General features: G+C 36.3%; 1 protein-coding gene across 1 annotated transcript in view; it reads right to left on the reverse strand.

Annotated features, from left to right (window-relative positions):
* Positions 1–26,924, reverse strand: part of PPP4R1 (protein phosphatase 4, regulatory subunit 1) — a 65,049-nt gene that overhangs the window by 36,475 nt on the left and 1,650 nt on the right. The window contains exons 2-3 of the mRNA XM_012648374.1: positions 7,012–7,147; positions 6,066–6,172 (exon numbers count right to left, since the gene is read on the reverse strand). Coding sequence (XP_012503828.1) covers positions 6,066–6,172; positions 7,012–7,147 — 243 coding nt within the window. The remainder of the gene's footprint in view (positions 1–6,065; positions 6,173–7,011; positions 7,148–26,924) is intronic.

Genomic DNA, 26,924 nt, shown 5'->3' on the forward strand with positions numbered 1-26,924 from the left:
AATATGGCATTTCAAATCTCTGGGTTTCAAAAGGATGAACTGTCTAATAAGTAAGGTAGGAAAATCAGCTAGTTATGTGGGAAAAAAGATTCCTACTGTACACCATACATAAATTCCAGGTGAAATAAAGTTCTAAACTTTTATTTTTTAAAAAAAAAAAGATCAAAAGCACTGAAAGATAACATTAAAAGCAATGTTCAATCTTCAAGTGGAAAAACAAAATCCAAAAAAACAACTAAAAGACAAGCTAATTTCATTTTATAAAAACTTCATTATAGACAAGACATCATCCTCAGTTTTAAAGGCAAAAGAGTCTAAGAGAAGATGTATGCTTAACAAAGTATTAGGAAGTAAAATATACAAGGAACGTGAATATAAGAAAAAGGGTACAAACAGGCAATTCATAGAGGACACCCAAGTGACTGAAACACAGACACGATGAATTATCTGTAACAAGTTATTACATCACACATTACTATAACTTTTCTACCTATTAATGATTGCATGAATGTGTCCATTGGAATTTCAGATTTCAACAAAGAGAAATTAATACAGATATGAGTAGAAAACATACTACCATTTTACAAAGCTCAGAATCTTATCAACAAACCAATATTTGGAATTTCTATGATATTGCTGTGCCATGGGAAGTTAGATTTGAACAAAATAGAGTGCCTCTGTTTTAAAGAAAACCTAATTTCTTAAAAAGTAGACATACAGGCCTCTACTTTTCCTCCTGAATTTGCTAATTTAACACTAATGTAATCACAGATGTTTTTGAAGCAAAAGGACAGTTACAGTTAAGAATGTAATCAGCAACTTTTCTTTCTTCAAAATCCTGTTTAGGCAAATAGTCCAATGGAACAAAAATGGACTCCAGAAACAGACCCATGCACATGTAGATAACTGATTAATGAAAAGGTGAACAGAGAAAGATGGTCTTTTCAATAAATGGTGCTGTGTCAACTGGCTACTCACATCAAAAAAAAAAAAAAAAGAGGCTGGGTGCAGTGGCTCATGCCTGTAATCCTAGCACTTTGGGAGGCTGAGGTAGGAGCATCACTTGAGGCCAGCAGTTCAAGACCAGCCTGGTAAACAGCGAGAAAAAATACAAAAAAATAGAAAAATTAGCCGGGCATGGTGGCATGCACCTGTAGTTCCAGCTACTCGGGAGGCTGAGGCAGGAGAACTGCATGAGCTCAGGAGTTGGAGGCTGCAGTGAGCTATGATGATGCCACTGCACTTCAGCCTGGGTGACAGAAGTGAGACCCTGTCTCCAAAAAAATAAAAGAAAAGAAAAAGAAAAAGAAACTTGTCCCCTACTTCATATCATATACATGAATACATTCCAGGTGGAATATAGATCTAAATCTCAAAGGCAAAAACAATAAAGCTTCTAAAATAAGAGAATATAGGAAAAAATATTTATGACTTCAAGGTAGGGAAAAATTCCTCAGACGACACCAATAGCACTACCCATAAAAGAAAAGAGTATCTCTTCTTTAAAGAAGCACCATTATCAAAGTGACAAGCCACAGAGTGGAAAAGATACCTTTCATACCCATAAACAACATCAGGCTCATATCCCAGAATAAAGAATTCCTGCAAATCTGTAAAAAAAAAAAAAAAAAAAAAAGACTGCCAATTTTCAAAAAGGAGAAGAGACTTGAACAGACATTTCAAAAAAGATACCCAAACAGCTAATATAACCAGGTACTCAACTTCATTGGTAACTGAGGAAATGTAAATTAAAACCAGAGAGAGATACCACTACACACCCATCCACTCCCCTTTGGCAAAATTTAAAATAAGCAAGTGCTGGTGAATATTTGAAACAACAGGAACTCTGATACACTGCTGAAGGGACCACAAATTGCTACCCACTTTGAAAAACTCTATGGCATATCTATTAAAGATAAATCTATGTATACCCTATGACCTAGTGGCTCCACTTCTAAGTATATACCCACAGAAGTATGTGCACCTGTGCTCTACGTGACTCCTTGGCTCAGATCAGCATTAACAGCCTAAAGCTAGAAGCAGTCCAAGTATCCACTAACAGAACAATAGATAAATAAGTTGCAATAGATTCATATAACAGACTATGGGTAAAATCAATCAATCAACACAGTTACATTCAACAACATGGACGAATTTCAGAAATACAAAGAAGCCAGCATAAGAGTACATTCAGTATGATTCCGCATAAAGTTCAGACAGGCAAACTAATCTGCACTTTTAGTGGTCAAAATGGGCTTAGGGATAGGACAGGAATTAGGAGGTGCACTGTGATGGTTTCTGGGATGCTAGTTCTATTTCTTGATCTGAATACTAATTACTCGAGCCTTCACTTTGTGAAATTTCACGGAGCTGTACATTTATAGTTCATGTGTTTTTTGCAATGCATTATACTCAATATGAAAAGAGTTCTTTAAAAACTGCTTCAAATATGTTATTTCTAAGTTTGGGCATGAATTTGTAACTGGTTTGAGTTCCATTTTACACATCCAGGCATAGTTTGAGAACTATCTCTCCCTCTACATGCAATAAAAACACACATGTACACATCTCATATACACACATGAAATCAACATAAAATTAGTCCTAGTTGCTAACAATCCTGAGCCTGGTAGACAAAAACATTGTGGGAATGTCCCACAATGAAGGATGAATCAAACACCAAATTCCCATGAAGACCCACTAAAGATGAACTCACAATCCAAATCTATAAAAAAAGACAAGAAAATGATCCTTCAGTAGCAAAAGGATTAAGATCCAATGGAAGGATTAGCTATTATTAATAATCTTTTAGAGGTTTCAATCATTTTAAACATTCTATTTTAAAGATATAAAAAAATGAAAAGCAACTGAAAAAGAATATGGGAAAAGAATAGGGAAAGAAAAACAAGATCTGAAAACAAAGCACCTGAGACTCCTGAAAATGAAAAATGGAGTTAATGGCAATGAAAAATTGAACAGTCAGATGAAAGGTTAGACTTCAGTAGCAAATACTTTGCTGATGGAAATTAGCAAAATGCAGCCAGGAGATAAAAAACTCAAAAATAAGAACAGTTAAAAGCCATAGAAAATACAATATACTTTTATCTAATAAGAGTTCTATATTCTCAACCACGTAAAATATGTCTACTCAAACAAAACAAATATGTCTATTCAAACAAAATCCTTTTTAAAAAAAGGATTTTAAGATAAAGGAGAAGCAATACTCAAAATATTAAAGGATGAAATTTCTCATATCTAATGGAAAGATAAGAATCCTTAAATTCAAGAAGCAGGGCAAATCCTAAGTAGAATAAACAAAAAAAAAAATTGTACCTAAATACATCACAGTGAAACCCCACAACATCAAGGAAAGGAAATTTAAAAAGCAATCAGGAAGAGAAACCAGATTACCTACAAAGACAAAATTAGACTAGCAGACTTCTCAATAGTAACAACAGCTGGGAACAGTGGCTCACACCTGTAATGCTATCATAGCACTTTGGAAGGCCAAGATGGGAGGATAGCTTAAGCCTGGGAGTCTGAGACCAGCCTGAGCAACACAGCCAGGCGTGATGGTGCACACCTGTAGTCCCAGCTCCTTGGGAGGCTGAGGCACAAGGACTACTTGAGCTCAAGAGTTGTAGTGAGCTATGATGATATCACTGCTCTCCGGCCCAGGCAACAGAGCAAGACCCTATCTTTAAAAAATAAAAAGGAAGGCTGGTCCAATGGTAGTGGGTTATCAGAACTTATTAACATAAGTGTCACTAAACTTGGTATTCAACCCCCCACTGCTAAATTTGACTGGCTTAAAAAAAAAAAAAGGAACAATAATAGCAAGAAGAAATGGAATAATATTGAAACTATCAACTAGATTTCTACACTTTGCTGCATGATCAATTAAGAGTAATGGTGAAATAAAAACATTTCAGACAAAGGAAAAAGGATATGACATTGCTGTACCCTTGTCAACAGATGTCCTCTCAGAGGAAACTGAACCAAGAAAGAGGAGGATAAAAGATGTACTGATGAGGAAAAAAACCTGGCAAATTTAGTATTAAATCTAAACAAGTATTTACTATATAAAATAAAAGTAGATGATAAATTTAGGGGAATAAAAATATCAAGATAGAAGCTGATGAAGATAAGGTATAAGAAAGATTTAAAGATTCTAAACTGCTGCTTTGTTTAGGAGGATGGATCTATTCACTCACTTCAGAGTTATCCACTATTCACCAGGCTTTATCTCGCCTGGACATCGCAACCAGCCCAGCCTACCTACCAAGTTAGAAACGTCAGAGTCAATTCCTCTCTTCCCCTCACTCTATCCAGAGGTTAAGCTCTGGAATCCCTCGTAGCAGTTTAATTTCTCTCAAACAACTCATCCTTATTAACAATTAGTAGAGTCTCCCAATTAGTCTTCCTGTCACCTATCTTTTTCATCAAGTCAGTTCATACTGCTGCGTTATTGCTCTAAATCACAAGAAAGGTAAACTGTTTAGCATGGCATAGTATAAACCTTTATAATCTAGCCCTCACCTACCTTATTTAACAGCCTCGTTTTTCTAAGCTGGAGACTCAACTGGTTAGTGTAGTTGTCAGGTTGGCCTTGTTCTTGACCAAACAGGCCACCCCCTTGAACTCCTCAGGCCTCCAAAGCTGTCTTTTCCTCTCCTGAGTTCGCCCTTCCCCCTCTCTGCACCTCACCATTCTACCAAATCCAACTCAAATGTCACTAACTTTCTGAAGCCAGCCCAATTTGTCCCCATTATAATTTATTGTTTATATGTGGGTTGCAGTCACTAAACTGTTAATTCGATGACAGAAATTCTTACTTATCTTAATAAGTGCTCTAGCATTAAATCTAGAACTTGGCATAGACTATGTACTGTTTTATGTATATTGAATGAATGGAAAGTATAAATATCAATAAAGATATTTATCACGAACTTACAAACTTGAGAACATATTTAAAACATGTATGTACATACACATATATATTTATAAGAAACAACACTAGAGTTGGTAAACAGGTTAAAAAAAATACAAATTTTCCTTAAAGAGTATCTGTCTCTACTAAGAAAGGTACAACCACAATAGGCTGTTACAGTGCCACAAATTTAAGTGAATGATTATTTAACTTATATCAAATAAAAAAAATAAGTAAAAATTACATTTCATGAGACCCTCCTAAAACCATTCTAGAACAAGCATATATACATAAGCCAAGACAGATCATTAGTTAAGCTTACAGATGTTCTGTTCATCCTGCAAGAAAATTTAAAATATTTAAGGCTTATGTAAATAGTTAACTTATTCCCATAAAATTGTTTACCAAAAGAGGAAGCTCATCTAAAAATCAGAAGATGAGACTTCCTGACATGCTAAAAAGTTTATCAGAGATTGAAAACATATTTTAATAAAGACATAATGGATTTAAGAAAAAAGTTTTTTTTAATTTATTTTTGGATTTTTTTTCTAAAATCAAGTATAAAAATATGCTTAAAACTTAATATTAGCTTAAAATGGCAAGTTTTGTTATACATAGTTTAGCACGAGAAAAGATGTATTTATGAAAATTTTAATATCAGCATTTTCTAGGCCTCACATAAATTTATCTCTCTCTTAAGCAGACCCTCTTATCTTCACTTTGGAAATAAACCAGGTTTAGTTTTACAAATGGATGACTGACTTTTATTGCAAGTGAGAAAGCACCGAGAAAGAAAGCATATTACATTCATAGCTCCCTCCCCATACCTTCTAATTTATTCTAAATTATTTTTTAAATTATTAATCCTAAAATATTAATATACATGATATAAAACAATGTTCTCAAATTTGTTTTGGTGAAAAATTTTCAAAATTAAACCAAATGAACCTACTATAAAATGTTCAGGTCTTAGTAACAGATTTTATTTTGTTGTTACTGATGAGTTGATTGTCAGTTAGGAAATCTTTTAAAGAAATCTCATATCACATTAACTTTTTCATTAGTTTTTAGAAACACATATTTAAAAACCTTCCTAGAAATAGGGTAAATTCACTTTCTCTGCATTAACATATACCTGAATCTTCAGCCAATCTGCTAATTCTTTCCAAAACAGCAATACAATCCCTTTCATCATCGCAGACTTCCCTCAACGTATCCAGCAAACTCCGGGCCACCATTTGTCTATAGAGAAAAATAAAATTACATATTGTTCAATGAAATCAATAGTTAATACCTAGAATTTTAAAAGACCAAATCCACATAGTTTTTAATAAAACTTTTCCCTTATTACATTAATAAAACATGTATTAAGCCTGTAATTTCTTAAGTGGCAAATGCCAGTATTGATTTTAACTAGATTAAATATTTACCAACATATTTTTTCTTATCTTTATTTAACTGATTTGGCAAATTTCTAACATCAGTGAAAATTCGGTTATCCTTCAATTATCAATATCATAATGGAAAAACATATTCCTCATTATGCATATTTTTTATACATATACATATTATACATTTACATATTTTTATTGGCATGAGTTTTATATATCTATACTCAAAAAATCTAAACAAAGATTTTTTTTGATTTCCCGGAAAAGTCTGACATAGGTGGTCTGGGGACAACAGCTGGAGAGACACTGCAGTACAAAGAGTGCTAGCTCTGGGTCACCACTGTGTCTCAATGCCCTTAAGCATCAGCTGGCACACGGGAAGAACACAATTCCATCTGTCCAAGGAACATACTCCCCAACAAGCAATTTACACGAATACCAAAATTATGCCTAATGGCAAAAAAGCAATGGTATTATTTTGTCAAAAAGCAAAGAAAGAATCCCAGATGTTTACTAGGATTAAGGAGTAAACAATTAAAAAAACAGATCATGCTTTGATTATTAATAAAACTTGACGACTCAGATTATGTATGTTAATACGTATTCTAAACTGGTTAATTTTATTTTCCCTACTGAAATTAATAAAACCACCCTTTCACTTCCACTTTAACGAAAAAAACATACACATACCTGTTAAAAACGTTCTCACTTGCAGCATACTTGTCCAATCTCCCCAGTGGCGTCAACATTTCATCTTGTGAGACAAAGTCCAGGGCTGAAGGTATAATAATCACATCAGACTCTGAGCTGTAGTCATCCACACCAACTATCAGAGACATCAGAAATACTCCTTATAACACTTTGAAACTAAAATATATCCCTTGCCTGTCTGCAGCAGCATAAGTATGTTTTTGGAATGGTATCAAGAATCATAAGAGAATCTTAGAATCAATCCAGAAGCCATGAATGACGGAAGGATGCTTCCTCTCCTTTTTCTATAGAAATGTTATAATTGACTCTAAAAGAGCAAAGGTCAGAGGTCATAGAAACTCAATATGGGGGAAACAGTGATCAGAGTCTTGGGAACTTTACATGTTCAATCAGGATGCTAACAACTTGTGAATAAACATACAAAAAGTCCAACACTGATACAGTTAATTCCTGCAATGTACAAGATAAAGCTAATGGCCGAGGCTGGAGGATCGCCAGAGGTCAGGAGTTAGAGACCACCCTGAGCAAGAGGGAGACTCCGTCTCTACTAAAAATAGAAAGATATTAGTCAGACAACCAAAAAATATATATAAAAAAAAAATTAGCCGGGCATGGTGGTGCATGCCTGTAGTCCCAGCTACTCGGGAGGCTGAGGCAGGAAGATCACTTGAGCCCAGGAGTTTGAGGTTGCTGCGAGCTAGGCTGACGCCACAGCACTCTAGCCCAGGCTGTTGCAAGACTCTGTCTCAAGAAAAAAAATTTAAATAAATAAATAAATAATAAAGCTAATGAAACTGATATCTGACTTCATTTAATAGAGGAAAGGTAAAAACCATTAGTAGTATTTATATTCATTAAACAAACATTTATTTAATACATTTGTGCCAAGTACTAGGCTAGATGCTAGGGAAACAGCAATAAAAATACCTAATGTTTCTGCCTTCAAAAAGCTAATATTCTACTGAGAAAACAATCTATTTTAAAATGATCATTGTAATGAAGGTATGGACAAGCTGTTAGGCCAGAAATCCACTCAAGCTGCAGGAGGAAGAAAAGAAGACCAAGAAAGAGAGGCTAAAAACTAACCAGGAGGTAATGATTCAAAGGAACTAAACAAAGAGAGTTTGAAGGTGTAATGAAATAGCATTTACTGACAAAGAAGTCAAGGAAGAACTGAAAAGTGCCCACTGAACTTGGTACTTTCGTGCCATGTTGTGTGTTAATTAGCTCAACTTAACAAGGGCAATTTCCATGCTATGAAAGCAGAGAAGCCAAACAACAGTGACTGAAGAGGTAAAGGAAAATATAAGCAAAAACAATGAGTGCAAAATACACTTTCCAGAACTATGACTGTGAGATAACAGATTGGATTAGATTACTGACCAGGGCATACAAAATAAGATTATTTTTATATTTTGTTTTGTTTCTAAGGTTTAAGAGCACAATTTGAAAAATATACGAAGTAATCGTTTCAGACACTGGACAAAAGGCAGCACAGGAAGGACAATGCACTCTGAGAGAAGAAACAAATGAAATAAGCTGCACGGTCCCCCCGCTGACTTCCTAGAAAGAGTTTCCAGGCCACAGCACTACAGGGATCCCCTGCCAAAATCCCAGCAGACTACTTGAGTTGAGGAAACAAGACAACAGCTGAGGATTCAGCGAGGCCAAGGCAGCTAGAATTTGCAGGGTGGAGTACCAGAGAGGATGGAGTATCACAGAGAAAGAGCTTCAGAAAGCTGCAGATGAGTCTTTAGGTGAGTACTGGGACAGTAAACATGTGTGAGGAAATTACCTGAGTCTGGGAAAGGAGCTACCTTAAAAGATCAGGTGAACCAATCCCTGATTATCACAAAGGACCAGGAATAGTTCATGTCTCCACCAATCAAATTTTTTTAAAAACTCTATAATACATGGGGCAACAGGCAGAGTACCCAAAGGCATTGCCTTAGAAGTGGCAAGTAATTAGCCCTAGACTAACAGCTGCTCTGGTTTTGCCTAACAACGCTTAACACAAGCCTCAAAAGGAACAGATTCTTTCCAAGTAACTGTATCTGTGTCCCAGAACAAAACTCAAGAGTATATAAATGAAAATAAAAACACCTGGCCCTCAAAAGTGGTAAAGACCCACAATGTCTAGCATCCAATAAAAAAATCACTAGGCATGAAAAAATCAGGAAAATATAAATCATGGGACAAAAAATTCAACAACAAAAACAGACCCAGAATGGCCAAAGATGACAGAATTAGCAGATAAGGACACTGAAACAGTCATTATAACTATATTCCAAATGTTCAAGAAGGTAGAAGAAAGCCTGAGCATGTTAAGAGACATGAAAGATATTTTAAAAGACCCAAATTGATCTAGAGATTAAAAGAAAGAGAGAGAGAGAGAAAGAGAGATGAAAAATACACCAGGTGGGATCAAGAGCAGACTAAAAACACTACAGAGGAAAAGATTAGTTATTTTGAAGACAAGAGCATGAGAAAAGTATCCTAAATGAAACAGAAAAAATATGGAGAAGGGAGAGAACAGAGTATCAATTAACTGCAGGACAACTTCAAGCATCCTAACACACATGCAACTGGAGTCCCCAAAGAAGGAAGTAGGGAACATAAAAAATATTTGAAATAATGAACAAAAATTTTCCAAATTTGATTTAAAAAAAAAAAAACTATCAATCCATAGACAGATTCAAAGGGTTCAATGAATTTCATGAGTAAGAAACATGAAGAAAAATACACCAAGGCACAATATAATCAAATTGCTTAAAAGCAGTGAAAAAATCTTTCAAGCAGCCAGAGAAAAACTCATATTTCATACAGTGGGAAAGATTCCCACAGCTGTGATTGTCAAACATCATTATATTTAATACGAGACTGAAGCACTTACCTAAAATGCAGATTCCTATATCTCATACTCAGATACTGATTATGTTAGTTTGGAGTAAGGCCCAAGAACATTTATTTTTAATAAATAACCCCACTAATTCAAATGCAGACTGTTAACCAACCATATTTGAGAAACATTCTTCTAGAAAGTAACAAAATCATATTTTGCTTCAATCTATCAGTCATGGTTGACAATCACTTCTCCACAAAGGGGGTGGGAGTGTTCCACTCTGGCACAGACACTGGTGACAAAGGTTCACTTCTATTCCCCAATACTGCTGCCTCCTGCCAGTATCTGTGGAATCATTCTGGCCTGAATCATCCTCTCCCAGGTCAAGCTACTTAAAAAATTTCTCACCAATTCTTGATTGGACTAATAAGACTATGAATTTCATGTTTATGGAGACCACAAAGGTGTGATTACCATGGCCACAGACTGTATACTTAAGTCTTACCCAGCCATCCTGCATACACCTACCGTATGTTAAAGGAGAAACCTAGAAATAATCAATTAAAAAAATCTATCACTGCTACTGAAAAACATCCTACAGCATATTAATATATACCTTAAGTGATAGCACAGTCAATAATACCCTCAGATAAAATACCATAGAGGGAGCAAATGCAGCTATACTGCTACAAGATTCCTACAGTTTATTTGAAGTAGTACATTAACTTTAAATAGATTGTGGTACAAGATTCCTATAGTTTATCTGAAGTAGTACATTAACTTTAAATAGATTGTAACTAGATTTAAATAGATTGTAAATAGATTTAACTTAAATAGATTAAAGACACAAATTACAATCCTAGGATTAATCTCTAAAACATTATCGCCAGTATCGCCAGAAAAGTACAGCCTTCTAAGGTACAGCCAGAAAGATAATAGAGGAACTAAAACGGAACACTAAAAATTATTCAGTTAACCTAAAATAAAGTCAGGAAAGTAGCGGCAGAGAAAAAACAATGAGACAAACCTAAAACAAATAGCAAAATAGGACAAAAATCACATTAAATATAAATGGACTAAACATTTCATTTAAAACTCAAAGATATCAGACTAATGAGAAAGCAGCACTGAAATATAGTTTGTCTACCAGAAACATACTTTTAATGTTAAAATTTCAACCAGTAGGTTGAAACGGATTTTTAAAAGATAGAACATCAAATAGTAAGCATAAGAAAGCTGAAGTACCTATATTATTTTCAGACAAAATAGACTTAAAGACAAGGAGTATCACCAGAGATGAAGAGAGACACTTCATAATTATAAAAGGGTCAGTACCACAGGACTCAGTTCTTTCTTTTGCAGTTCTTTCTGGATAACTAAAGTTTATGGATTCCTGGACACTATAATAGCAGCAATAGCCCTATACTGTTTCACAGCTTTTAAAATCAAGCCGCCTTCACTGATGAAGTAAAAAAAAAAAATACATCATCTTTTAATGTTATTTGAAGTTTTAAAATGCCTAAAAGCATACCGTAGTGTTCAGACTAGTTTTTCAAAAAGCATCTAAAACCAATGATCACTGAAATGCTTTTTCAAATTATATCTGTCCTCCCAAATACTCCCTCTTTTCCTACAAATTTATTGTCTTAGGTAGCTGTTACTGCTTCAGGGAAGCCAGGATGAAAAGTTAAAAGGAGGCTGAGTGTGGTGGCTCAGCCTGTGATTCCAGCACTTTGGAAGGCTAAAGCAGGAAGATCACTTGAGGCCAGGAGTCTGAGACCAGCCTGGGCAACATGGCAAGGCTCTGTCTCCACAAAAAAATTTTTTTAATTAGCTGGGCATAGTGGCGTGTGCCTGTAGTCCCAGATACTCAGGTGGCTGAGACAGGAGGATTACTTGGGCCCAGGAATTAAAGGTTCCAGTGAGCTACAATTGGGACACTGCACTCCAGTCTTGCAAAAGAGCGAGACCTTGTCTCCAAAAAGTTAAGAGGAAGATCTCTTGTAAGCTCAACAACATAAGAGACTGATTTCCAAAAAATATTTAAGAAAGCACTATTCATTTCCTAAAACCTAAAATTTAATTACAAAGTAAAAGTTTCCATGAAGAAGCTGTATGGCAGATCTTTTAATTGAAAATTGGGGCTTTTAGTGAACCGTAACAGAATAGAATAGAATCCTAATGGAATGAAATAGAATTCCTAATAGGAATAGAAACCTAGGATAAAACCTAAGTTCCTATACTTAAGGCTTAGTCCATCCCTGTCTCCAAGACCATTTGAAAACTGCTGGTAGACATAAATTAGACGCAATATAAAATTCTAGTTCCAAATTATGAGAAGAATCAAAGGTGTTACAATTAAAGGGAACCTGAGGAAAGAAGATGATAAGGGAAAGAAACAATAAAACAATTATATTTATCACTGTTACATATAGAACTGAGTATTTCCCTCTGTATAGAAGACCCGAGATCACACAGTAGAAGAGACAAAATCATCCTCCTAGTTCCAGAAGTATCCTCTATGCTACGCACAACTCCCTGCACCTAACACAGGAATCCAGGGCAGCAAAAGACAACAATCTCAATTTTTAGCTTTTTTAAATTTAAGAAAAACAATGTTTAAAATGTAAAAGTTTAAAAGTTGGGCCCACTGTGGAATTTTAAAGATGACTAATTTAATCACTAAATAGTCATAGCAAAAGTGGTGTGAAAAGGGCAGAGGCTTTTTAAGGTAGGAGAGGTCTGGGTTCAAACCCTGTCTTCTGTCACTTCTGAAATGTCAATGTAAACTTAGGCATGTAACTAATTGATTTGAGTCTACTTCTTCATCTATAAAGTAACTGTTGTCAAGACTTTTAAGATGCACATACAAAGACAATGCCTATAAAGTAACATAAACATAGTGTCAGGCAAATAAACAGATATTCCCTTCCACTCTGCATTTTGGTTTGTTTCTGATACAGAAAATCTTACTGTGGTTTCTGCGTGCTTTAAATTGTTTTCATTAATTTCATTCAACCAGTAAGTAGGACAGCACATTTACTATAATATATAGTGCTGGGCACTGAACAAGAGCTATAGATACAAAAAGTAGACAAAAAAGTATATGTACGTATATGGGTATATATGTGTGTGCATATACTACTAACAAAAGATACACATACAAAATATGCTGTTAACTATTATATATTGTTAACTATTAATATTATACTTCTCAGTCTGCCCTGGTAAATAAGAAAAGGTTTCAAAGTCAAACCAATTCTGGGAAAATATACTGGAATTTACCAATCAGGACATAAGGTACGAGGTGGGCATTCTAAGTAGAAAAAATCCAAAGATAGGGAGTCAAGGAAAACCTTCTCATGTTTAGAAAATTACTAGTAATTTGGCCGGGGCGTGATGGCTCACGCCTGTAATCCTAGCACTCTGGGAGGCTGAGGCAGGAGGATTGCTTGAGCTTAGGAGTTTGAGACCAGCCTGAGCAAGAGCGAGACCCTGTCTCTACTATAAATAGAAAGAAATTAGCCAAACAACTAAAAATAGAAAAAATTAGCCAGGCAAAGTGGCGCGTGTCTGTAGTCCCAGCTACTCGGGAGGCTGAGGCAGGAGGATCACTTGAGCCCAGGAGTGAGAGGTTGCTGTGAGCTAGGCTGACGCCACGGCACTCCAGCCCGGGCAACAGAGTGAGACTGTCTCAGAAAAAAAAAAAAGAAGAAAAAGAAAATTACTAGTAATTTGGTATAGGTGGGGCATAGGGTTCATACAGGAGAGGCAGAAGGCGTAGAGGAATGTGACCAACCAAAATCAACTTAGCGTTCTAATTTTTCAAGAGTAACATTAATACATTTTGGAAAATCATCTTACCTGGCTAGAGAAATCACATCACTACCCTGCAATTAGGAGTGGCATTTGAGATTTTTCTAAGCAACAACTTGACTAAATTCAAGTTATCTCCTTTGAACAATAAACAATCACAGACAACATATATACTTGCTCAACTGTGCTACAATAAAATTTGATTAAAATTATTAATTAAAATCACTGTTAAAAGGCCGGGCGCGGTGGCTCACGTCTGTAATCCTAGCACTCTGGGAGGCTGAGGCGGGCGGATTGTTTGAGCTCAGGAGTTCGAAACCAGCCTGAGCAAGAGCGAGACCCCGTCTCTACTAAAAATACAAAGAAATTAATTGGACAACTAAAAATACATAGAAAAAATTAGCCGGGCATGGTGGCGCATGCCTGTAGTCCCAGCTACTCGGGAGGCTGAGGCAGAAGGATTGCTTGAGCCCAGGAGTGTGAGGTTGCTGTGAGCTAGGCTGACGCCACGGCACTCTAGCCAGGGCAACAGAGTGAGACTCTGTCTCAAAAAAAAAAAAAAAAAAATCACTGTTAAAAAATTAAGATAGAAGCAAAGACCATGACGTTTTTTCCAAGCCAGATGATCTCTTTGTCTTAACATAGCATTCTAAGAGAACTCCAGGCCTCATTTCCTAACACTCCTCTTCTAATGATCCTACCACTCTTAGTTGTCAAAGAACAAGAGAAAAGAGTACATAAAAGCCCTAACTCTCTAAAGAGTACAATATAATCATCCCCCAGTATCTGTGGGGGACTGGTTCCAAGAACCTCCAACAGACACCAAAATCTGAGGATGCTCAAAGTCCTGATATGAAACAGCTTAGTATTTGTATGTAACCTCTGAATATCCTCCCCTACACTTTAAACCTCCTTAGATTATTTATAATACCTAATATAAAGTAAATGCTATATAAATAGTTGTTATACTGTATTGTTTTTTTTGTATTATTCTTTATTGTTGTATTGTGTGTGTTTTTTAAATATTTTTGATCAGTGGTTGATTGAATGCCTGGATGCGGAACCCGTGGATACAGAAGGCTGGCTATTCTAATTCAATACAGAGAATTCTAATTCCATTCGCATCAATACCTTAAGTATACCTCTCTTCTATTCCTTGTTAAATATGCTCAAATATACTGTAAATTCAAGCTAATTTCATGTTCGCATAACTATTTTTAAATCTTAAAATTCTCAGAAGATGGTCCAAACCTCTGTTCTATTAGATGTCCCCAGAACCAACTTCAAAAAATCAACTTCCATGACAGGGAGAGGTGGCTCATGCCCATAATCCTAGCACTCTGGGAGGCCGAGGCACAAGGATCCCTTGAGGTCAGGAGTTTGAGACCAGCCTGAGCACGAGCAAAACCCCATCTCTACAAAAAATAGAAAATTTAGCAGGGCATGCCAAGTATGGTAGCATAATCCCAGCTACTCGGGAGGCCAGGCCAGGAGGATCACTTGAGCCCAGGAGTTTGAGGTTGCAGTGAGCTATGATGATACCACTGCACTCTAGCTGGGGCATCAACCAAAAGAAAAAAAAAAAAAAATCACCTTCCATTCCTACCTTACTATCACACATGCATTTAATGTACTCTAGATTGCCAAGTCAGGGAGTAAAAAAGTAACAGCAACCACAAGAACAAACGCAAGGGAGAGGCTGGGCGCAGTGGCTCATGCCTATAATCCTAGCACTCTGGCAGGCCGAGGCGGGAGGACTGCTTGAGCTCAGAAGTTCGAGACCAGCCTGAGCAAGAGTGAGACCCCCGTCTCTACTATAAATAGAAAGAAATTAGCCAAACAACTAAAAATAGAAAAAATTAGCCGGGCACAGTGGCGTGTGCCTGTAGTCCCAGCTACCCGGGAGGCTGAAGCAGGAGGATCGCTTGAGCCCAGGAGCTTGAGGTTGCTGTGAGCTAGGCTGACGCCACACGCTCTAGCCCAGGCAAGAGAATGAAACTCTGTCTCCAAAAAAAAAAAAGCAAGGGAGAGAGTAGTTTGAATAGTACATATGACCACCATTCCACTCCAGGACCACACATAAATGTTTCAGGGCATGAGAAGAAAATGCACAAGTGCTGTTCTGACAGCTGGTCTCAGTCCCCACACACTTCTCAGAATGTAAGCACCTTGCTGCCATGTCTGAAGATGTATTTTCCCAACAACATGGCCCTTAAATACCAACCACCTCATCTAGGACTCAACTACAAGAAACAATGTTATAAATAGTAAAGGGAAAAAAACCCACTGTAAGACTTGTAAACATCACCTAAAATGACTTTTTTCATCAAATTTCTTAAAGGTGTAGATCCCTTGGCAGCCTTCATCTCCTCCTCAAGACACATGTCATTTCTCTTTCACCCTTGTACACTCTTCTCAAAGATCAGCAATTTGCCAAAGTAGAGGCCCTTCTCGGACCTATTGGTCTTACTTCTCTACAGCACTTCACAGTGCCCACACCCACCACCCCAACGCTCTCTTCTTAAAATTCTTTTCTTGGGTTCTCTGTAAATAAACAATCCTGAATATTTTTCTCCCTTTCTGGATTATTCTTGCTTACTTCTTTCTGACCCTTTTATGCAGGTGGTTTCCCTATACTTTTACCCTCATACACACATACACGCCCTGCCTTCCCTTGGTAAACTCAGTCATTTCCAGATACCACGTATAATGCAGATGACCCATGAAGTTCCCTTACCCTGATCCCCAGCTCCCTGTCTGCACATACTTTGTAGAATCTCCACCTCTACGTCATACTCCATGTCATATTTGTTCTGAAAACTATACTGTCCAAATTAATCTTACAAAATCAGCTCTTCCTGATGACTTTCCAATTACCATCATTCTCCCCACTCACCAGATATGAGTTACCAAATACGAGGTCTTCAGTTTTTTTTTTAAAGCTACCTTTCTTGCCCCCAGATCTAATCAGTTCCTCAGAACTATAATTCTACTTTTATAAAGTATTTTGTATCTATTCTCTCCTTTTAGTTCCCAACACCCTAAGTCAGAGGATCTGATACATTTTGCCTAGGGCAAACTGGGGTATTCAAACCCCATGAGATACATAAAGATTTGTAACTTCATGACTGTAACTTTATCAGACTGGATAACTTTAAGGGATTTTCTTGACCTCAGCTTCCAGGTGTCTCTATCCAAAAAAACGTACCTGGGGGTTTTGGATCCAAGGCTTTTCCCTTCACAGTCTCCTATCTAACAAAAGCACATTGCTGAACTACCTAAAGCTAGAAGGATGCACTGCCCCAATGTAGGCAAACCTTCCATGCTAAACCAAAGAACCCTTTGAAATACTGAGAAAATGTTAAGAGATCAACTCTCTAAAGACTGTAATAAATACTTTTATAAACCAGAATCCCTTGCTTTCAAAAAAATTGAAAGACTGAAAGCTCATTAAAAATAATTTTTGGCACATAAGTTGGAAGCAGTTCAAGAAAATGAGTGGCACTGCCAACAAAACGCTTTCCATTCCCATTGACTTATTTATGTCAACAAAATTTCTCAGTGCTTATAGCTCTTAAAACGAAAGGCAGGAAAGATGCTAAACATGATCTCATTCTAAGCAATAAATTTTATTCATCCATGAACACATAATTATGAATATGTAAGTTAATTATTTTTTAAATGCCCCATTTCATTAAAAGATGCTTTTCCAATAAAATTCTGTTTACTAAGTGTTTATCATAATTTATAATATATTCTGGTTGATCAACTGAGTATTAATAACAACGGAAACTCAAGAAGAAAATTTTAACAGTTTTATAGCAACGGGAAATTCAAATTTTAAATTTCACTTCATATATTTTTGGTGTAAAGAAATGTGACAGGCTCACTGCTTCACTTGACTAGACTTTGGGGAAAAAAATTTTTAAAAAAAGAAATGTGACAAGGCGATCAAAACTCTCAAGCATAAAAATATATTAGGGTAAACTTCTGTGTGAGAAATGGAAAGAGATAAAGGGAAAAAATGCAAAATTCCCAGTTTAAGGAATTTATTCATGAATTGTTAAAAAGGAATGGTAATGAGTATCAAAATGCTATGATATTTAGATTCCATTTTAGAAGTGATATAACCCTTATTTTTAAAAATATTTATATTTATAATGTTAGAAATTACATCCTTTGTAAATATGATAAAATTTTATGCAGAAAATGTAGGATGTGAATTTTAAAATGACAGAGTTTTCAAAATTATTTTAGTAGGTGTGCAGTAATAAAGTTTGAAGACTACTTTCCTAGACTATTATAACTGCCTCAATCTATCTCCCAGTCTCCCCCTCATTCTAATCTAATCTACACATCAGCGCCATTTTAATCTTTCTAAAGCACTACTACTGTTCATATACTCCCTGCCTCCTCTCCCACCCCACACCACTCTGCTTCCTGAAAAACCTCCCAGGCAGTCTGAATTAAGGTACAACTTTCTCATGCTGATAAGAAAGTTCAAGGGACTCCCTGATCTGGCCCCAACCTAGTTTCCTGTCCTGCACACAGTCCATGGTAGAGTCAATTTTCTGCAACACACCCCACTACTTTCCTGTGGTTTCATCTGTCCCATTTCTGTCCTCTCTAGCCTCATCTCAGTTTAAATTTACCTACTACAAATACTATCCAGGGAGCATTTCCCATTCTTACTAATTAAGAGTTCTTCCTCCTTTGAATTCTCTGCAGTCTTGGTGGCTCCTGCTTTTATGTCACCAGGAATTGCAGTGCTTGGTATTTTTTTTCTTTTTTTCATACTCTTCTACCTACCCTCACCCCTCCCCAACACATATAAATTCCCTAAAGATAGTATTCTAATCTTTTTATTACTTAAGAGAGTCTAATGCTTCTCAAGAAGGAGGCACATTCATTACTATTTGTTAATGAAAAGGCAGTCCACAGGGATACTTGAAGAGTCAAGGGTTTCTATAACGTACTTTATCCTCTAAGATATTCACAAGCATTAGCATATCAATGCTTTGAGAATACTTCACCAAAGAGAAGTGATTAATTTGTACAACCTAACTTTCACCAAACTTGGTCAAAACACCCTTATATTCCTTACATAACCTCTAATAATCCTATATAAAACAGAAAAAAACTGATTGTCTTCCCTTTCAATTTTTCCCTTGATACTGCTTCAGTCACGATAAATCTGTCAAATTTTCTTTTGTTTCCCCAGTCTCTACATTTTAGAAAATTAAAAATAACGAGACAAACCATAGAAGATTTAAATCATTTCTATAAGAGTTACCTTTAGATTCAGGGCTTTAAAATGATATTTTAACAACAAATTAACAAATCAATGAGGAAAAAGAACAAGCTCTTCTGTAAAGGAGAATGTCAGCTAGCAAATCTAATAACTGATTCAGGCAAGAATCATCAATGCATTCTGACACTAATGGGTAAATATTTGTTTGGGAATGGGATAGTTCTCTATTGTCAAATTATTTCCCTTACTAATTACAAAAGGAAAAACAGAATCTTTATAGTGGAGCAATCTGACAGACATCACCCAACACTAGCAGTAATGGAGAGAATGCCACCAGGTGCCTCCAGACGTGAAGCTCTGAGGAAACTACACTATCACTTCTGCAGCAGTCCTGTGGGGGGAGGGAAAGCAGAACCTGAATCAAATCATGATGGAATGGATAAAACCAAATATACTCTTCAAAAATGTCAATATCATGAAAAGTAAAGGGTGAGAAACTATTCCACACTAAACAGACATGACAAGTAAATTCAATGCATGAGCCTGGGTCAGCAAAAGACAGTTGCTGTAAGGGATATTACTGATGAGATTTCATATTACATAATACAATTATACCGATGTTAATTTTCTGAATTTTACACTATGATTATGCAAGAGAATGCCCTTGTTTTTAGGAGATAAGGTTAAAAGTCACAATCGCAAGTTATTCTCAAAAGGTGCAACAAAAAAGATTAATAATGCATACATTTTGTGTGTCTGTGTGTGTGCGCGTGTGTAACTACACAGAGAAATACAGAGGAAACTGGCAAAATGTTAACAATGGCTGAATGCAGGTGAAGAGTTTTGGGAATTCACTATAATACCTATGGCAACTTTTGTGTAGGTCTGAAAGTTTTCAAAATAGTAAGTTTAATTAAAAAATAATTTCATTATATGACTCCAAATTAGGTTACAGCCTTATTTAGCTTGGCCAGAAACATCAAGATTCATCTCAGTGAATATGTATCAAAGGCCTAACGTGTGCTGGGCACTCTGCTATGAGTAAAGAATAAAAATGTTACAAACCTTCAATTTTACAGTATACAGAAGGGGTCAGCCAACTATGGCAAGCAGGTCAAACTGTCCCACCTTCTGTTTTGTAAATAAAGTTTTACTGAAAGACAACTATGTTCATTCATTTATGTACTGTCTATAGCTCCTTTCCCCTTACAATGGCAGATCTCAGTAGCTACAACAGAGACCATGTGGTCTGTAAAAGCTAAAATAATTAATGTCTGGCCCTTTACAGAAACTTTTCAACCTCTGGTCTAGTGATGTAACAGAAACCCAATAAAAGTCATTATTTAGAGGAAGAAAAAAATAATAAAATTGAAGGACCATACAACTCAGTCCTTATAAATATAGCCCCAAGCAACAGATATGTCAAGCTTCAATTTATACTTTGCAACAGTATAATGTTTATCAGAAGTCCTTCCTTCAAATATTAATATAAACACTGTTTACTAAATCCTTAGACATCTTTATTAAGTGCGAAATTGTCCTTTAGCATGTTCAATCTTACAACTGAATTTCAGCATGAATAATTTGCTAAAGTTTCATGTTAAATGGAAAGGGTAGTGGTATGTTTATCTACTATCATATTAGTTACCAACATCATGCTTTCTAAACAGTATTTGATAGCCAGAGAAGTACATACCGTATTAACACACTTGCAGAGTGTGGATCTCCCAAACATTACAGATGTGCTGTTTGTTCCCTTCAGTGAGTAAACACTTTCTTTACAGTCTGTTGAACACAAATTACTTTGGTTTGTAATCCTTTTTTCCGCAGGTAGTCCAAATATAAAATCTGAACTAACCCAGGCCTTTGGGCAAATTGCCACCAATCCCCAATAAATGAAGTCTTGAATGAATGTGTTATTTCTACCAAAAACAAATTTGATATGATTTAAATATAAAAATGTTCTGTATCAAATCTGGCTTTGAATATAAATTTAAGAACCACTTCAGGTAAATACTTTGGCTGCCTCCTCCCTCTCCGCAAAAGTTCATGTTAGAAAGGGAAAAATGAAAGCTGAAGCTGAGTAGTGAGCACATCATGGTTCATCTGCTTTTGTGTATGTCTGAAGTTTCCCATAAAAAATTAATGGTATGTACTAAAAACATGTAATTCATCATATTGAAAAACTAAAGGAAAAAAACATATAATCCTCTCAATAGATGCAAAAAAAAAAAGCATCTGACAAAATCTAACACCCATTCCTAATTTCGGAAAAGCTCTCAGCAAACTTAGGGAACTTAGCCTGATAAAGAGCACTTGTGAAAAAATGATAAATTAAATATCAAAATTCAAAATTTCTGCTCTTCTAAATACACTGTTAAGACAATGAAAAAACAAGTCATAGACTGGAAAATAATACTCGCAAATCACACATCTGAGAAAGGTCTTGTGTCTGGAATACAGAAAGAGCCCAGGAGTTCGAGGCTATAGTGCCCCATGGTTGTGCCTGTGAACAGGAACTGCACTCCAGCCTGGCCAACAGTGAGACTTCGTCTCTTTAAAAGGCACGTAAGTTAACAGGAAAATAATCCAATGAAAAAAATGGGCAAAAGATGTGAACAGACACTTCACCAAAGAAGACATATAGATGGTAAATGAGCACATGAAAAGATGAACATTATTAGCCATTAACGAAATGCAAATTCAGATCACAAAGAAATACCACTACACACTTAATAGAATGGCTAAAATTAAGACTGTCCACACTAAGTATTGGCAAGGATATGGAGGACCTGGAGTTCTCATATACTTTTGGTAGGAAGGTAAAATGGCATAGCCACTTTGCAAAACAGTTTGACAATTTCTTAAGTTAAATAGCCATTCCAATCCTAGGTATATACCCAAGAGAAAGAATGTACATATCCAGATAAAGATTTGTATGTGAATGTTCATAGCTGCTTTATTTGTAATAGCCACAAAATAGAGACAATCCAAAAATCCATCAACATTTTAAAGATAGAAAACAGGTGAGAAAAAAGTAGCTTGCTCAAGAACATAAAGAGAATAAAATGGCGGGGCCAGAATATGAACCCAGGTCTAAAGGTTTACAAAGGCCAGTGCTCTTTCCCCTACACAAAACTATACTGGGCTATCTTCCAGAATTACTGCACAATAAAAGCTCAATTACTAACCAATTATTATCAGTTAGGCCAGAAAACAAATTTGCTCCTAAGCCTAGGGAGATAAGGAGCTAAGAAGACTTGACTTAAAAGTTAGGAGAGTTAGGGAATGGATGGAACCTTAGGTGATCCACCAGCTCAAAGATTTGTGCTAAAAGCAGGGCAGGTTTCAGATCCTCTTATAGAAGTTATAGGGAATAATTTCTTCAGCTAAAATCCCATAGGTGTGCCATCCAGCCTTCTGCCCAAAACAATAAATTAGGTTTATTCTCAGATCCAAGTTAAAAGTAAAACAAAACCCTAATTCAAGTCCAGAGACATCTCACACTATCAGGTAATTCTTTGCCATCAAGAGGGAAAAATCCTTTACTCCAAAATATAAGAGATATAATGCAAAGGCAGGAGCAAGGTAATGATAGTTTAATAAACAAATATAAATTTTTTTTTTTTTTGAGATAGCATCTCACTCTGTTGCCTGGGCTAGCGTGCAGTGGCATCATTATAGCTCACCACAACCTTCAACTCCTGAGCTCAAGTGATCCTCCTGCCTCAGCCTCCTGAGTAGCTGGGACTACAGGCGTGTGCCACCATGCCCAGCTAATTTTAAATTTTTTTGTAGAGACAGGGGTCCTGCTATGTTGCTCAGGCTGGTCTTGAACTCCTGGGCTCAAGTGATCCTCCCACCTCGACCTCCCAAAGTGTTGGCATTACAGGTATGAGCCACCACACACAGCCAAATTCTTTGTTTTGATGAGAGCAGGGACTGAGGAAAAAGGATGAGAAATAATAGACAATGGGTCAAACAAATGTGGCAGACTTCTGAACTTTACCTACCTTTTACAGGCAGGAACAAACAAAAACTATGCATTTAAATGTTCTGGGTTTTTTTTTTTTTTTGTCATGTAGCTACAAGTCTGTGCATAGTTACAAAGGGTTTTTCCCCTTTTCCTTTCTTTTTTTATTTCTACATAGAGAATTGTTAGCCAAGGTATCATTAACTGATTCTACACCATGTGGGTACCACTAAAACCATTTTTAGAGCACTCTTTTTGAGGTTATCAATCATATTATCTCTATATAAACATTTCTCTTGTCCAGTCTTGTTGGCCACAATCAAAACAGGGTACCAAGTCTCATGATTCACTCTCCCAAATCCCTACTTAACAACAGTGCTAAATATCATCATGTTCAAGGGCACCTTCCTAAGGTTTTTGAATGATTCCTTGGCTGCTACTGGACACAGCCCAAATTTTTTACTTCTCACCTCCCCTGGTGGCAAGGATTTTAAACTTATTAGAACCGGTTTTCAGAAGCAGTTGGAGGGCCTAGGGTCTCTGGATGCATCATTTCTTCACTCTACTTCAACAATGCCCTCAAACACAAAAAATGGTGTAATGTAAAAGGATTCCAGAACTTCAACAAATATGAAAAAATCTGTGGTATAGCATATTCCATAATATAGTTTTTCAAAAGCTCTTCAACATCATGCTTAATTACAGCTGAAATAAAAGCTAAGAAAGACTAAATAAGCTATATTTTACCCGAGCTTCATCCTCTCTCTCTCTCTCCAGGTTAAATTAAAGCACACGCAGCATCCTAGATTAATTTTCAAAGGCATTTTAACCATGAGTTGGAACAAACTGCCTATAAATGTTTGGGCTGATCAATATTTTAAATCAGGCAACTTAAGAAAAGACAATGTTTAAAACACAACATTTAGAATCAGAAGACCTAGTTTAAATTTCTGTCTGAACTTAGGAGTTTTGTTCCTTGAGAAAATAATTTAGCCCTTTTGAGCATCAGTTGACTTATTTATTAATATTAGAATGCCATAGCCTACACATCCCAGCACTGCTGTGACGAATAATCTGTATATGAAAACTACCATAAACTATTAAGTGTTATGTAACCATTCTTTTAAAATAATATTTTTCAACATATTACTTTGTTAAAAGTTTAAATTTTAATCAAACTCCTTCAATGAAATTATTTTTGCAAACATTAGCTCATCAAATCTTACTGTATCTTAAGTTCTATCTTACCTATCTTAGAAATCTACAACAAATGTAAATCAAAATTGCATGTTTGGAAAACTAACAATAGAAATTTGAAATAACTTTCTCTAAAGTCCATAATTTTGCATTGTCTCCCATTATTCAAGGAACAGAATTAGTTATAAAAATTAAAAGGATTTACCCAACTCTGAAATCTGCTGAGATAACCTATATTGAAATGGAGTCACTGGTTTGCTTTCACTTTGAAATTCAAAGTATATTTCACGATAGAGTATTGAAAGTATGACTTTTAAACTTTAAAAAAATCATAGTTCTTATTGCATTATTCTCCTAAACTTAATTTTCATAGTATCCAATAAGGATTTTATTTACTTACCTTTATGACCTTTTGCTATATACATACAATACACCCATTTTACCCTATAAGAATTTTTTTTCTCCAAAGTTATCAGTCAAGTCGGTTTTTGACCAATCCTTTCCACCACTCTATGGCCTCTATACAGAGATTCTGGGGCTTAAAACAAATCAGATCAAAAGAACTGAGACTCTTATCAAGGTGTGGCAATGCCTCCCTATCAAGATCCAGACCCCACGTAGGTCCCGTCCTCGTCACCACAGCTGCAGATGACCCATACAACAGAGCATACCTTCTCCTGTCATACTCCAGGTTCTGCCTTTAGGAAAGGCAATCAAGATTCCAGAGCTTGACCAGAAAATAATTTCTTCCCATCCCTAGGGCCAACTTAGATCTAGCTTGGCTGAAGTGACAGGACTCATTTACAACCTCTCCGGAGGCTGGCCTCCACAGAGTGTTGTTAGAGACGGAAAAACTCATGCTCATAAGGTAAGAGCCTAGTGAGGGCAGCCCAACCTCCATTCTCTCCGGTCCTCTACCTTCTCCATCCTCTCCAGGATGTGACAAGCTTTTTCATTCCCTTACCAACCACCTTGCTCTCTATGTGGGCACCATGGCCAGACTTCCTTCTCATTCTTTCTCCCTTCACAAGAGATGGCAAGTGGTCCTTCAACTGGCCGTATGTTCAACGAACCTGTGTTCCTGAATATTATGGGTAAAGGTATTATCTATAACAACTGTAGCAACTGAGAAAAACAAGCAATTACTCTAACAAAGTCTTCAACCAGATTATAAATATGCAAATAAACTATTTGTGCCTTCAAATGTCTAACATTTTATCCTAAATTAAAATGCATACGGAACAGAACCTTTAAAAAAGGTAATCGTAAGCTAAGCATATCAACTCTGTAATGTTCAACATCAGTATTTCCCTCTCTGCTCTTTTAAGCTTCCCTTGCGCTCTACTCACAACAGCAAACATAATAATCGCTATTTACCAGGCACTGTTCTAAGTGCTCTAAGTGCTTCACATGCATTGATTCCTCTACAGTCCTCAACAACTCTACAAAGTAGGTAATACTTACTATGCCTATTTATTAATACAAATGGCAAAACTGAAGCATAGAGAGGTTAAGTGAGTCGCACAAGTCTGCCCAAAGTGACACTACACGACTGGAACACAGAGGTCAGGCTCTAGTCTGTTTTTTTTTTTTTAAACTCCTCTATCATTCTTAATAGTCTGTGTTGTTAACTGTGGTACTCCACTGCCTCTATACTAAATAACATCTATATTAAAATGGCTTGTAAACCACTAGAGGGCTTGGATTGTGACCATCTTTTCCAGAGCTACATCCCAGTACTGAGCAGAGTCTTAAAGCTCATTGTTGAATTTTCACTGGTATGCCCTCCCCTCTAGACTGCACTCCTCCAGGGTCAGGGGAGAAACTGACACTGCATCTCATTCTTCAGGAGTTCCTGACACCTAACTGAAAACAGAGGAATACTCAGTTCTTGCTCTGGACAGTTATAAATATTTGCTGAATAAATATTCTATTCACAATGTCTTGAGTAGAAATGTAAGAGTAAGAAGCCTCCGTCTCCAGATAACATAATCAGGGCTACCTCTCCAATCTCAACCTTGAAAGATCTCAAGTCAGTAGTTGCCTTAAGTAATATTTTAAACTTACTATTATGCAAATAAGTGGCCTACGGTAAAAGCACTGCATGAACAGTAAAGGCTGTCCTTCCCTGTATTAGTACTGTTCCCTTTACCTGTAAGAGAGATGTTTATAACCCTCCCCCCCAGAAATACTTAGCGATAAGTTTGTATATGATTCATTTACTTTAAAAATAATTACTCTTTTTAAAGAATCCTTCTAAATAGTAAATCCGTCTTACTTTAAACAACCAGGAATCTAAAAATTAAGTTTAATTTGGGAAAAGGAACCACATTAGACAACCCTAAGGACTAACTAATAAAAGAGCAACTTCCAACTGCAGCCATCTCTGAATGACTTAGGCCGGTATTAGACACAGTCAATCTCGGCTTCTGGCAGGCACTCCCCTACACAGACCGCAATTCTACCACGTTTATCCTCCCAACTCATAATTTCTTGGTCCTCTTGTGTATCCCGTAATCTACACTTAATACATTTTGCACTCTCTTCATTCCTAAAATGCATTTCAAAACCTGGGAATTTTTTGATTGGTTACTATTTTGGAAGGTTAGCATGAACAGAAATTATTTCAAGTTAAGTGCAATTTGGGACTTCTTTCAATACAAATTTGCTTAACTCTTTGTTTTTTCTGTCATCGACCCAGATTGTTTTCTGATGCTTAGAAAAGCATATGTAAAATGAAAAATTTCTTTCTAAGTATCAATTCCTTCCCGTCACCATCTGGAAACGTCAAAAAGTTTGTCTTTTTTAAAATA

The sequence above is a fragment of the Propithecus coquereli genome, unplaced genomic scaffold (genome assembly GCF_000956105.1).
Source record: "Propithecus coquereli isolate 6110/MARCELLA unplaced genomic scaffold, Pcoq_1.0 Scaffold283, whole genome shotgun sequence".
In the NCBI taxonomy this organism is placed as follows: Eukaryota; Metazoa; Chordata; class Mammalia; order Primates; family Indriidae; genus Propithecus; species Propithecus coquereli.